The 12,608-nt window shown below is 43.0% G+C and overlaps 1 protein-coding gene across 2 annotated transcripts in view; it reads right to left on the bottom strand.

The window, feature by feature from the left end:
• Window positions 1-12,608, bottom strand: part of BBS4 (Bardet-Biedl syndrome 4) — a 35,838-nt gene that overhangs the window by 13,794 nt on the left and 9,436 nt on the right. Inside the window, exons 1-3 of one of the 2 annotated variants that reach the window (XM_032960598.2) lie at window positions 8,287-8,384; window positions 6,374-6,455; window positions 2,183-2,262 (exon numbers count right to left, since the gene is read on the bottom strand). In XM_032960598.2, coding sequence (XP_032816489.1) covers window positions 2,183-2,262; window positions 6,374-6,455; window positions 8,287-8,310 — 186 coding nt within the window. In that variant the 5' untranslated portion in view covers window positions 8,311-8,384. Of the gene's footprint in view, window positions 1-2,182; window positions 2,263-6,373; window positions 6,456-8,286; window positions 8,385-12,608 lie in introns of those variants that run through there. The other variant, XM_076069662.1, reaches the window with a different exon arrangement.

Below are 12,608 nucleotides of genomic sequence, written 5' to 3'. Positions count from 1 at the left end.
AACACACGCAACACAGAAGAGAATAGTACAGTGCTATTAATTCACTGTCAGATCCACACTCACTTACTGGCAGCATTCAAATATATATGGGTGATTTCACATTGAGAGTTTGGCAATGGATTTTGTTGTATTTACTGTTTGCTTTGCTGCTCCAGTACCCACTTAAAAATATTGTATGTCATATGAGGAATGTATACCTGGATAATTATGTGCAATATATAATGGAAAATTTACCGTGTAGCTGCCACAATTTAAAGGCCCTGCAGTAATAAAAGGCAACGCTGAAAATTATCCTTCGACTTGTATATACAATATACTGTATCATCTGAATTCGCTTAAGACTACAACAGTGTTGTTTGTTTAATGTTTCAGTTCAGTTTCATTTATAAGGTATAGCCCTGTGAGCCATGCAGCTCTTGACTCGGGTACAACCGCAACACATGAATAAGGAACATCTTAAAGTGACTATGCGCAACAGAAACATCCAGGAAAAAACAGCAAAGTCATCCAGAGGTGTGCCCTGGTTCCAGAAACTGATTTTATAAGCCTTGATGAACGCTTTTCTCATCTCATTTATTATTTCCTCTGCCACCACGTGACGGTGCATACCAAAATTAATATGCTGGGTACACACCAAAATAAATCAAAGTTCTGTTATTGAATATCCAAAACAAAGGACAATGGCGTATAATTATGGAGGTGGAAATGGCACATCGAGTCTTGAGGTAAGCAATGACTACTAAGCCAACCACCTATTAGATGTGATGTGGCCTTCACTAAAAAGGCTGCTCATGAGCAGTCTTGTCAAGAAAATGTGTATGTTACTAAGCCAGAACAGATAAGGAATTGTGTCAAAAGTGCGTTCACGTGTGCGATCATCTACTGGGCTGCAGTACAAACTATAAGGCATGTATAACTCACGTGACAAATCCTAAATAAAACGCACACAACTGAATTCAGAAGAACCAGGTACAGCTATAAAAAGATGCTGATGTTTTCATCCTGTGAATGTTGTGTGAAATTGGAAACATCATAATAACAAGATGTGACGTAACTAGTTACAAGATCCAGGTCCGTTTCAACACATTACATCAAATCCGTGATCTGGTTCCGTCTGTAAAAGATGTGATTCCGGACATACAGTACCCTGGTGTCTACAAACTAAGTTGCCTCTGTGGTAGTAGTTACATTGGAGAAACCAAACGCCATGTCTCGGACCGCATTCGTGAACACAAAGCAGACCTTAAACACGGTAGGACCAACACCTCGGCCGTGGCAGATCATTGTTATAATTCAGTAGGCTCACATGACATTGACTTTTCCAAGACAGAGGTTCTTTGTAAGCCATCTGGCTACCATGAGAGATTCGTTCATGAGGCTATCCACATATACAAGCACAGAGACAATTTCAACCGAGAAGATGGATTCTGGCTTAGCAATCATTGGAAAGATTTGATAAACCATTTCAGGTCTTAATTGATTATTCACGCTTACAGTGGCTTTCAGACAGCATACATTAATTTTTGTCTCCCCCCTCCTCTTTTCAGAACATAGATTGACTAGTCCTTCTAAATAAACTGTCAAATCGCTGCGCGTGGCGCTGACGTTTTTTATAAATAAATACGTTTAAAAATAAATTAATGCAAACCGACACACCTGATGATGACCGTTTGTGTTATGGTCGAAACGTCGTGATAATTTTTATTGTTTTATATATATTTTATTATTTTATTGTTTCCCTTCAACGTGACTTTACCGAAAGAGCTAAGAATATAGTTACAAGTAACTTTAAAAAATGAATCCATTAAGTTATAACGACTTATTTTAGCACCAACATTCAAAGTATGCTTTGTACAGTCATACACTCAGTTACATGCTTTCACGAAGAAATCATGCAGTGTTCTCACTAAATTCTGGTAAATAATATACAATCTATGCTTGTTTATTTCCTTGGTTTTCTTTTCAAAATAATACTGTGTAATATTTATTTTGGTTTTATATTAGATTTTAAAAATATATTTTTGAGCATATAAAACAACAAATGCCATTCTGAAAAGGATATTTGTACATAGGTGATGCAAATACTATAGGAAACTGAGGAAGGAGCCTCTGCATTTGACAGATGCCTCTACCTCCTCCTCCAGACATTGTGTCAGTGGTGAACGACTGTGGTATTGCTTACCTTGCAGGTGTCGAAATCCTTGCGGACGTAGTGCTGGTGGATGAGCCAGTTGCGCCGCTCGAAGATGGGCATCTCAGGCGCTGTGTGAAAAATGTGCACAGAGCAAATGGAGCACTGAGCTACCAGCCGACAGAGTGCCTTATCTGGCCTGGACATGGCTTGTGGCAGCCTTCAAATGCTAGCAGATAAGAACATACAAACGCTGGATCTGCAGCTGCAATTGCTGGACATGTGCGAATGAGCCTTTCAGCCCGCTTCAGTGTTTTGCATAAATAGCAGTCTTTTTTTAAGGGCAAGTACTTGCGTTTCCCAAAGTCCAATTTCACAGGATTTGCTCAGTTGATGGACTTGGAGAAGAGGATGTGTTATTTGAACGGGTGTTATTTCCGGCACATCGCGCATTCTGCCTGCTTCCCCATAGCGAGAGCAACCACATCTGTGACAGCGTTGATTTAAATCCAAATTACCTTATGGTGCAGTCTCGTGAGTCTTTCACACTCACAATGCAGCTTGCCAATCACGAAGAATAAACCTCATGACTAAAAAAAATCAAGGGCCGGAGGGCCTGGACATAAAAGATATTTTAAATATGCACTGCAAATTATCCTGGTGAGTATAAATAATTAAGCTCTTTATTGTTTAATATTTTTATTATTATATTGTTTCCCTTCTACGTGACTTTACTGAAAGAACCGAGAATATAATTAAGCTCTTGTTGGACGCGTGTGAACAGGCATACCACATTATGCGTAGCGAATAATAAGTGTCTGGTTTAAAATATAGCAGGACATATTTCAAAAGCTTGTTTTATAAACGCTAAAGCAGCACAGCAGCACGCTGACTATATACTGCAGCTCCCGAGGCTGTGCTAGGAAGCTCCGATGGCTAAAACGTGGCTTGTCAAAGCATTCACCAATGGACAATAAGGCAATACCAGTACAATCCGTTCATTTTGAGCATTTAATGTATTTGTGAGTCTGGTAGTTATTTGCTGCTCAAAAATGTGGAATTTAGTAAAAGCACATTTTGTATTCAGGTTGTACATTTCGATAAAAATATGCACTTTATTCCTGGCCATCTAAGCAATAACAGTAATTCGTTGACCTTAGAATGTCTGGTCCTTGTTAAATCGACAAGAATTGAACATGGTCCATTCTGACTCTATAAGTTAAGTGGTCAACGGAACTACTACTCATAATAAAGGGTTTTTGGTTAGATCGCGTTATTTATAAATGTGTCGTAACCCCCACCACCCGACATGGCCAATCAGCAAAAAAGTGTCACGTTGACAAAAGACAAATAGTTCACTACTTTAGCCCACCGGTGTGTTGAAGAGTGAATCCACAACATTTACAGTTTGAGTACGACGTTTCGCTGGTAATTACATCCAGCATCATCGGGCAATTCGCCAGAATGGTAAAGCCCTCACTTGCTCCCGGTCTTAAATAGAGCGGCAGGGTGACGTCATCATTTAACTCATTCAGGTGCAGTGATTTGAGGCGGAGGGGGGGGTATTGTAATTATATAATCGATTGGTAATCAGTCAATGGTTGATTAGTAATGAGTTGTAGATTAGTAATTAGTTGTAATGTGTGTTATTGTGATTATATGCTACGTTAGTAATCCGTTAATTAGTATGTGTTTCCCCTATAAGGAATTGTAATATGTATTATTTAATAATACGCTTCCAAGCCGCACTAAGCCTGTAGCTGTCAGAGCGATTCAAGTTATTTCTATCTCTCTCAATTTCAATGGATTCTCTAATTAGTCTTTGCCAGTAATAATTCGTTTTACACAACACTTAAACGTTATCAAAATCAATTGAGTGTCCTTGTTGACAAGCATGTTCTGCCACTGCCGACAGTTGTGTTTGAGATAATTTAATATTTATTTGGTGTTCTTTTAGTCTTATGCTGATGTTACATCCCGTCTGTCCAATATAGCATCTGCCACATAAACAATTAATCCGATATACACCTTCTGTTGATAATTTAGGTAATTCGTCTTTAGTGCAAGATACTAGTTTTTGAATTTTATGTACGATACCAAATCTTACTGTAATTTTTGCTTTTACAAAACACGGGCTAATTTGTCAGTTACTCCTGAGATATATGGAATTTTAATTGTTTTAACAATCTGATCGCTTTCAGCAGTGTTGCTTTGCGATAGTAATTTCGCATTCAGTGCTCTGTTAATTTGAGTATTATTGTAGCCATTCTGTCGTAATGCTTCTTTAACGTCTTTGATCTCTCTCACTAGACTTTCACCATCTGACACTTTTTTAGCCCGATGTATGAGCGTCTTGATAAGAGAGGATTTCTGAGCTGGATGATGATGCGAATCTGCATTCAGATAGGCATCAGTGTTTGTTTGCTTTCTGTAAACGCTGTGTGTTATTTTACCGTTTAGGCCATGTCCAAGCAAAATATCTAGGAACGGGAGTGTGTTATTCACCTCCATTTCCATGGTGAACTGGACGGCCGGGTTTTGTGCATTCAGATGAAATCACTGCACCTGAATGAGTTAAATGATGACGTCACCCTGCTGCTCTATTTAAGACCGGGAGCAAGTGAGGGCTTTACCATTCTGGCGAATTGCCCAATGGTTCTGGATGTAATTACCAGCGAAACGTCGTACTCAAACTGTAAATGTTGTGGATTCACTCTTCCACACACCGGTGGGCTAAAGCAGTGAACTATTTGTCTTTTGTCAACGTGACACTTTTTTGCTGATTGGCCGTGTCAGGTGGTGGGGGTTACGACACATTTATAAATAACGCGATCTAACCCAAAAACCTTAATTATGAATAATATTTGTCGCGAAAGCCTACGTGTTAAACGGAACTCCTATAAGCCAAGAATGTCTGTGTGTAACGCGCGACGTCACTCCACATGCCGCCCCCCCCCCCCGTCATTAATATTCATGAGCGGGTGGATATTTACACTCATCAGAAGGTCGAGCTGAAATCTTTTTTTTTGCAAATTCACTTTAAGTTTAATGTTTCTTTATTGAAAGTGAATCTAATAAATAATGATACGCAGCAACAAAGTGGATTTGGTGTCTTTATTTATTTCTTCAGCAATTGAGACAAAACGTAAGTTTAATTGATGCTTCTACATTGTGGTAAAAGACATTTCTCAGTGATTTTCCAGATATTGTATCGATTTCCAATTTCTTTCAACTCCAGCGACCGAAAGCAGAAGAGAATAAAGTATCAGAGCAGTGAATTTGAACAAATTGAAGGTTAGTTATATATTGTGCTACAGTGACATGAAGTGAAGTGTTTGATGACATAGTTTTGTGGCAGATTCACTGCCATTAATATAGTGCTACAGTCAAATGCAGTGAAGTGTTTGATGACATACTTTCGTGCAATATTCACTGCCATTAAATTTACACAAGATACAATTATACTCTGCTCAAGTTTTTCGTAAATTTTACAGCTTCCGTCCTAGGATGGACAAACAAGCTAGTGTAATATATTATATCTATTATCACTTTTCCTGCAAAAAACATGTTTTCTCGAAGTACCAGAAGTCAGCATTTTGTAAATAATTTACATGTTGCTGATGTAGACAAATGTATTATTTGTTATTAAATAAAATATATATGATTGCACCTTAACGGCATGCAACATCCTGCAGTAAGCAACCCCATAAAACATGGTCTATGCCATAATCAATACTTCAAATAAATCACCTATCTGTGCACTCATCACTAAGAAGCATGTAGAGCTTGCTGTTTCAGTTATTTAATCAACTTTCCCATAAAAGGCTAGACACTTAAGTAAAATAGGAAATATCATTGCACGCCCATACAAGTAAATATTTCAAACACACTACTATGCTATATATCGTAATTCCACAAGTCTTGAACAACCAATGAAAGTATTTGTTCACTCTTGTTTTCTTTAAACTACAGAACCAACAGCAAAAACTTGCCTGACTTATAGCAATCTACAGCCAGTGCCCCTGAGTGTACAGGGATCTATGCCCCAATGCTGTTAAACAGTGATGTTACAAGCGGTGACCTCTTCTGGAGCGCACTGCAAACAGCAACTCTTAAGCGCACTGCTCATTTGCTGCTGCAGTGTTGCCTTTACGTTATTGCACATGACACAGGGTGGACATAAATGTTGCCAAATGCAAGTGCAAAACGTGCCTGGCGTGGAGGGGAGTCAAGTGTTCTTACCCTTCTTAGCCCTGGCACGAGGGGCTGACATGATCTGTCCAGAAGGCTTTGCCACACCGTGACTTTCAGGCATGGCTTCGCTCTGTACAAAAAAAATAAACCAGACTTTAATTGTGACTCTTTAAATATTCACTGGACGTCTTTGCAGCCTATTTACTCAACAAATATTTAAAATGCATGTTGTCATGGCAACATGGAATGGCTGTCCACACAGTGCTTGTCAACTGAATTGCAAACCTATATGGTTCACATTGTAATATTTCAATAGCTTTGAAAGGTGACAAAGCATCTGCACAGTTGCACTATTTAGTGAATGTGGGACGGTAAATATATTTGACCACAGTGCGTTGGGAGCAAGAGGTTACGCAAATTGCATGGTATCAGTCGATAAAAACATTTAGTTCATACAGCTGCTTCAAAATCTTATTTGGGCTTATCAGTGCGTAGATGTTAAAACTGATCATTTAGATCTTTCGCTAAAATTATGTACAAGAGGGCAAATACTAATATAGTAAGTACTGCGGGTGCACTAAATTACAATTTACAAAAAAAATATGCATGAAAACATGTCAAAGGACTTCTATAAAATTCCTTAACTGTGGGGTATATGTGCACTTATAAACGGCCTACCTTCAGTTAAACGCCTATCATGGAAATTTGCGAACATGTGGTAGTGATTCACTCTGGACACACCAATGTTTGTGATACGTGGTGCATCATAAATGGTGTGCATTTGCTGCAAGTCAAAAGTAACTCCCAAGGGCATGTCAGTAAAACTCAACTATGGAAATGCAACCTCGGTGTTGTGGGTTGCCTGCTGTTTGAATTATTTGGGCGTTTGCAAGATGATATTTTATTAATATTCATTTATCCTCTCTTACGGGCGTGGGCATCAAGATGTGTTCACACATCGTGGTGACTAATTGCTCTTGACTGACACGTGTGTGTGTGTGTGAGGCACGGATGAGTCGATGTTTTCTCCCTGTAGCTTGTGGTCTTTTGTTTCCTTTATCTGAGGTAAATTTTCATGCGTTCTAAATTTGCATTCTTCAGGACGAGATAGTGGAGATAGTGGATTACAAGTGGAGGTTGAGGAGGCAAGAATGTGTACAAGATTATTTTATGTAGTCTATTATAGAGATGAGTGATTAAGGATAATGAAGGGATGTCGTTAGACAAGGAAAAGGTGGAGATATAATACACAAATGGCAAGTGGCACATGGAAACTATAGTTTGAAAAAAATGTTGATGTGAGGTTGGGTCAAAGGAAGACAAGAGGTAGTTTTAAGAATGTATGACTTTGAAGATTAGAGGTATCAGAGGCTGAGCAAGTTATGTTAGTGAAGTTTAGAAGTCCTCTACAAAAATGCTACCATTGCATCACCGCCATCCTCGTTACTACAACTAATTACCAGTCACCACCACCAATCCTGTCACCACCCCTATCACTCTCATGATGACTGTCATCATCATGTCTCCATCAACATCACCAATGTAAACACCACCACCAACCACCATTGCTACCACCACTGTCATTTCCACCACATAACCAATACCATCAAAACTTCACCAGTCATTGCCTTCATCACAACTACTGCCATCGCCACTTACCCCGGCAAGTTATTATTGCCAGCGCCACCACCACCACCATCAACAACACGCCATGCGTCATCACCAATCACCACCCATCACATCTCCCACCACTTCGTGGACCACCTTGCCGGGACGTATATCCAACCCGTGCCGGCCTGTGCGCATCTCTCCCCCACCACAAATCACTGCATTGCCGATTCATCGGCTGGTGCGCGTGCGTGCATGTGTGCGTGCCCGCGATGGGGCGATGGCGTGCCGACGCCGTCTGCCCGCGATGGCTGTGGATGGTGCAGAGTGAGCGCGGACGGCGCTCCACCGACCTCTGCATTCTCCGCGTCCGCCATCTTGTTTGTATGCGGTCGCTAAGGGGTGGGGGGCGAGGACCCCTCCTTGGATACGACGCTTTAGGTGGCCGTGCCACTTGCCTTGCCTGCCTGATTAATTCATTCATTCATTTTTGAAGACACTTGTTCACGTGGGGCCCACGCCAGATCCTGTGTTTCACTGGTCAATAAACAGGAGAGTTACGTGGTGACTTTATAAAAACGTGTGGCTTTTCACATAATTTACGCCTATAAGCCATATGAATAAATCGGAACGACTAAAGTCTTTGTTTGCTATCTTATTTGGTTTCCATTGTCTTCTCTGAGAGATTAAGTCAATGAGCCCAGACCAGATATTTCTCTTTTGGTACCACTTATTGTTTCCTGTTTCTCTATGTGCTCAACAACAGTTCATTATGTGATAGCAATACAAAACAATTAGTGGGTTATCAAATAAACCAACTCTTATTTGATAATTATTTAAATAAACACTGCTAGAGATGTGCTTCTCTTAAGGTGGTAGCAACATCTGAGCTGGCCCATGAACTAATTGCAATGAAGAGTGCGTTAGGGGATTGGATTATGTTAGATTACTGTATTGCAAGTTTCGTGAACATTTTTTTTACTTTTCAGTTGAGGCCTTTATGGTATAAACAAAAGGAACAGCATTGAAGCATAATGAAAATTACAGTAGTCAAATGTGTAAATGAGAAGAAACCCTCAACCTAACATAAACAACAAATGAGACAGAACGAGACGGATAGTCCATAGTGTACTGTATGCACAACTCACTACATAAATCCTGCACGGATCACTCGTCACATGGATTATTGTGAGCAGCAGAGGAGTCGTGAACCTTATTTAAACTGTTATAATTGTCCGAACCGGTTTTTATCGCAATCCCCGTAACCGCATTGGAAAAAATAACGGTTTAAACCGGTTACCGCTTTACCGCATGTATAGCATTGCCTAGTGCAATTAACGCAAGGTACCCCCACCCCACCCCTCCTTTCAATTGAGAAATTAATAAAGTTGCCGTTTCTGAGAACCAAAGAGCCCATGGGACTCCTTTCGCGGTGACATATGCCTGCCGTGGCCCAGCACGTGTGTGAATCAGGAGAGCATTCACTACTTACATTCCGCTGACTTTCGAAAATGGTTACCGGTTGTCGTCTTAACAATACCCAAAATCAACTATTGTCCCAGTTTGTACTTGTGGATTTCTCACACCCTGAAGAAGACCATTCTCCAATGTATTTACAACAATGTGGAATGGATCTAAAATACTCCGCTCTCCTTCCCACGCATAATAAATGGGTCAATGCCACTACAGTGAGTCGATCGGCAGGTTTGCGTGTGGTGAGGGTGTGGGTACATCCAGTGTTGGACAAAGTTAGTGCGGGCCTGTAGCATATGTTAAAGGGGCCCTAAAATAAAATAATAATAAAAACGTGTAAATATTAAAACACACATTTTTAACTTGCATTGTAAAGTAATTGCATTTCTCATTTGCTATACAGCCAGATAATATGATAAATAGCTAAACTTAAACACCCAGTCGTTCATAAAAGTCGAAGGCGGTATAGTACTATAGTAATAGAGCAAGTGCAGAATCACTGAACCGGAATTGATAGCTTGAAAGCATTTAGCGCGGGGCCTTTGAAGGCGCGGGGGCCCTTGAAAGCGTGGGGCCCTTGAAAGCGCGGGGGCCCTTGAAAGTGCGGGGCCCTTGAAAGCGCGGGGGCCCTTGAAAGCGCGAGGCCCTTGAAAGCGCGGGGGCCCTTGAAGGCGCGGGGGCCCTTGAAAGTACGGGGGTCCTTGAAGGAGCGGGGCCCTTGAAGGCACGGGGGCCCTTGAAAGCGCGGGGCCCTTGAAAGCGCGGGGGCCCTTGAAAGCGCGGGGGCCCTTGAAGGTGCGGGGGCCCTTGAAAGTACGGGGGTCCTTGAAGGCGCGGTGCCCTTGAAGGCACGGGGGCCCTTGAAAGCACGGGGGCCCTTGAAAGCGCGGGGCCCTTGAAAGCGCGGCGGCCCTTGAAGGCGCGGGGGCCCTTGAAAGCACGGGGGCCCTTGAAAGCGCGGGGGCCCTTGAAAGCGCGGGGGCCCTTGAAGGTGCGGGGGCCCTTGAAAGTACGGGGGTCCTTGAAGGCGCGATGCCCTTGAAGGCACGGGGGCCCTTGAAAGCGCGGGGCCCTTGAAAGCGCGGCGGCCCTTGAAGGCGCGGGGGCCCTTTAAGGCGCGGGGGCCCTTGAAGGCACGGGGGTCCTTGAAGGCGCGGGACCCTTGAAGGCACGGGGGCCCTTGAAAGCGTGGGGCCCTTGAAAGCGTGGGGCCCTTGAAAGCGCGGGGGCCTGTAACATATGCTACTTTTGCTACTAGGATAATCCGGCACTGGGTACATCCACCTCTTGGAAAACGTCTGGCCCCCTTTACTGCGGCAAAAGACAATACACAACACGTGGCACCCCCCCCCCCCCCCATCATCGTCGTGCTGCTGTCAAACCCCCAATGGTTTCAAATGTGTGACGGCCCCTCACAGTGATTCCGTATCGGAAAAAGTGGCCCCCGTCTGAAAATTAGTGAAGAGCACTGCTTTCGATGAAGAATAGCCACGTGTATACACAACTATTAACCTGTAACGGTGGTCGCCTTTTTTCTGTTGACTTTAGCGTCAAACTCAACGGGAGGTCAATTGATTGGCTTAGTGACGATGGGTATAGTACATTACCAAGTATTTATCGTCTGATAACTTTCACGAGACGCAAAATAGTAAAAAAAATCACATTACTATCAGCGATGTATACAGAAGACTATATATATATTTTTTACACAGTAGGATTTCTAAGCGTTCTAGAGTTACGAATCTCGACTCATCGGCCATATAGCCCTTACACGCACGCGCTTAGGAATGAGTCAGTTCGTTGAATTGTGCTGGATTTATCGTTGGAATCCTGGGCATTCCCTGCGATACCAATCATGAATGTGCTGGTGCTGGCGGTTGGATGTGGTCTCGGAACCGATGCTGGTGATGATGCTGGCGGTTGTAGTGATGGTTGTGCTGGAACCGGTGGCGGTGCTGGTGGTGCTTCTGTTGGTTGTAGAGGTCATTTTGATGCGGTGTTGGTCATGGTATAGCAACGGTGAGGACGTTTTGGCAGTGGTGGTTTTAGAATTGGGACTATTGGTGGCTGGGTGGAGTGGTGACTGCGGTTCACGCACTAATTTGCCATGAATTCGACCACTTGAGTTCACTACCCGATCACGGCTTTCACACCAGCTGCGAGTGATATCCGGGACCAATCCTAGCCACCCCCTTCATTGACCAGCGTGATGATGTGCTCGCGATCAAACAAACCATCATGACCGAATGGCCAGGGAAGAGGCCTTCATCCAGCGGTAGATAGATAAAGGGATGCATATTGTTATTTACATATATTATTATTGTTGTTGTTTTTGGTGGCACTGGTAAAAGCAGGGTGCTTTTCTCCACCACCACCACCACCTCCTCCTCCACCTCTTCCTCCACCCGCTTTTGCTCTGAAGCCATGCGACCGGCCCAGCGGGTGGTGAATGGCCCCTAATGGGTCCCAATGACACGGTGCATTGCGGCGGCTGTAAAGTGGCAGCTGACCCGCATGGGGCCCTGCGGGGGGTGAACCCGTGGGGGGCGTAGGGGGGGGAAAGTTCGGAATGGGGCACAGGTGCTCTCTCTTGTCCGTAATGCCCCTACTCTGATGCCACGACGCCTTCACGCCGCAATGTTTGTGTTGGCCGGCCGTCACAAATGGATTGGTCACCGTGGCTGTGTATTCAGGTGGCCGTACCGGGCTCATTGGCTGTCGTTATATGTATACGAGGCTGTGGGGGTGGAGGAGGTGGTGGTGGTGGTCGTGGGATGGGAATGACTGTTGAGACTTGAAGGAGATGGGTGAGAAAGCGATGCATGTTTGGAGGAGAGGTGGGGGGTGGTGGTGGTGGTGGATAGATGCTTTCACGCACACGTGGTGTCAGGACAACATGCAGTTTGTAGGCATACTAACGTGGCCGGATTCACATGTTGAGAAAAGCAAAAAATTGGGCCGATTTTTTGCGAAAAATTGGCAATGAAACATGCGTTTTGATTATATTATTTGGCTGCTATAAATTTCCACATGATAAGCCATTTCGTTGAGCTATCGTTTGTGACCAAGTCACTTCTGCAAAAGAAGCGAATTGTTCAGTGGGCTTTACCTGGTAAAATTTTTTTTAAATATATATGTCCATTATTTTAGTGATTTTCCTATATTTTTCCTATACGTTGCACTCCTATCATGTTTTTGTATT

This window comes from Petromyzon marinus, chromosome 25, assembly GCF_048934315.1.
Source record: "Petromyzon marinus isolate PM22_M1 ecotype Great Lakes invasive population chromosome 25, UKy_Petmar_22M1.pri1.0, whole genome shotgun sequence".
Classification (NCBI taxonomy): domain Eukaryota; kingdom Metazoa; phylum Chordata; class Hyperoartia; order Petromyzontiformes; family Petromyzontidae; genus Petromyzon; species Petromyzon marinus.
The sequence above is the reverse complement of the archived record's forward strand: the minus strand, read 5'-3'. Positions and strand labels throughout refer to the sequence as shown.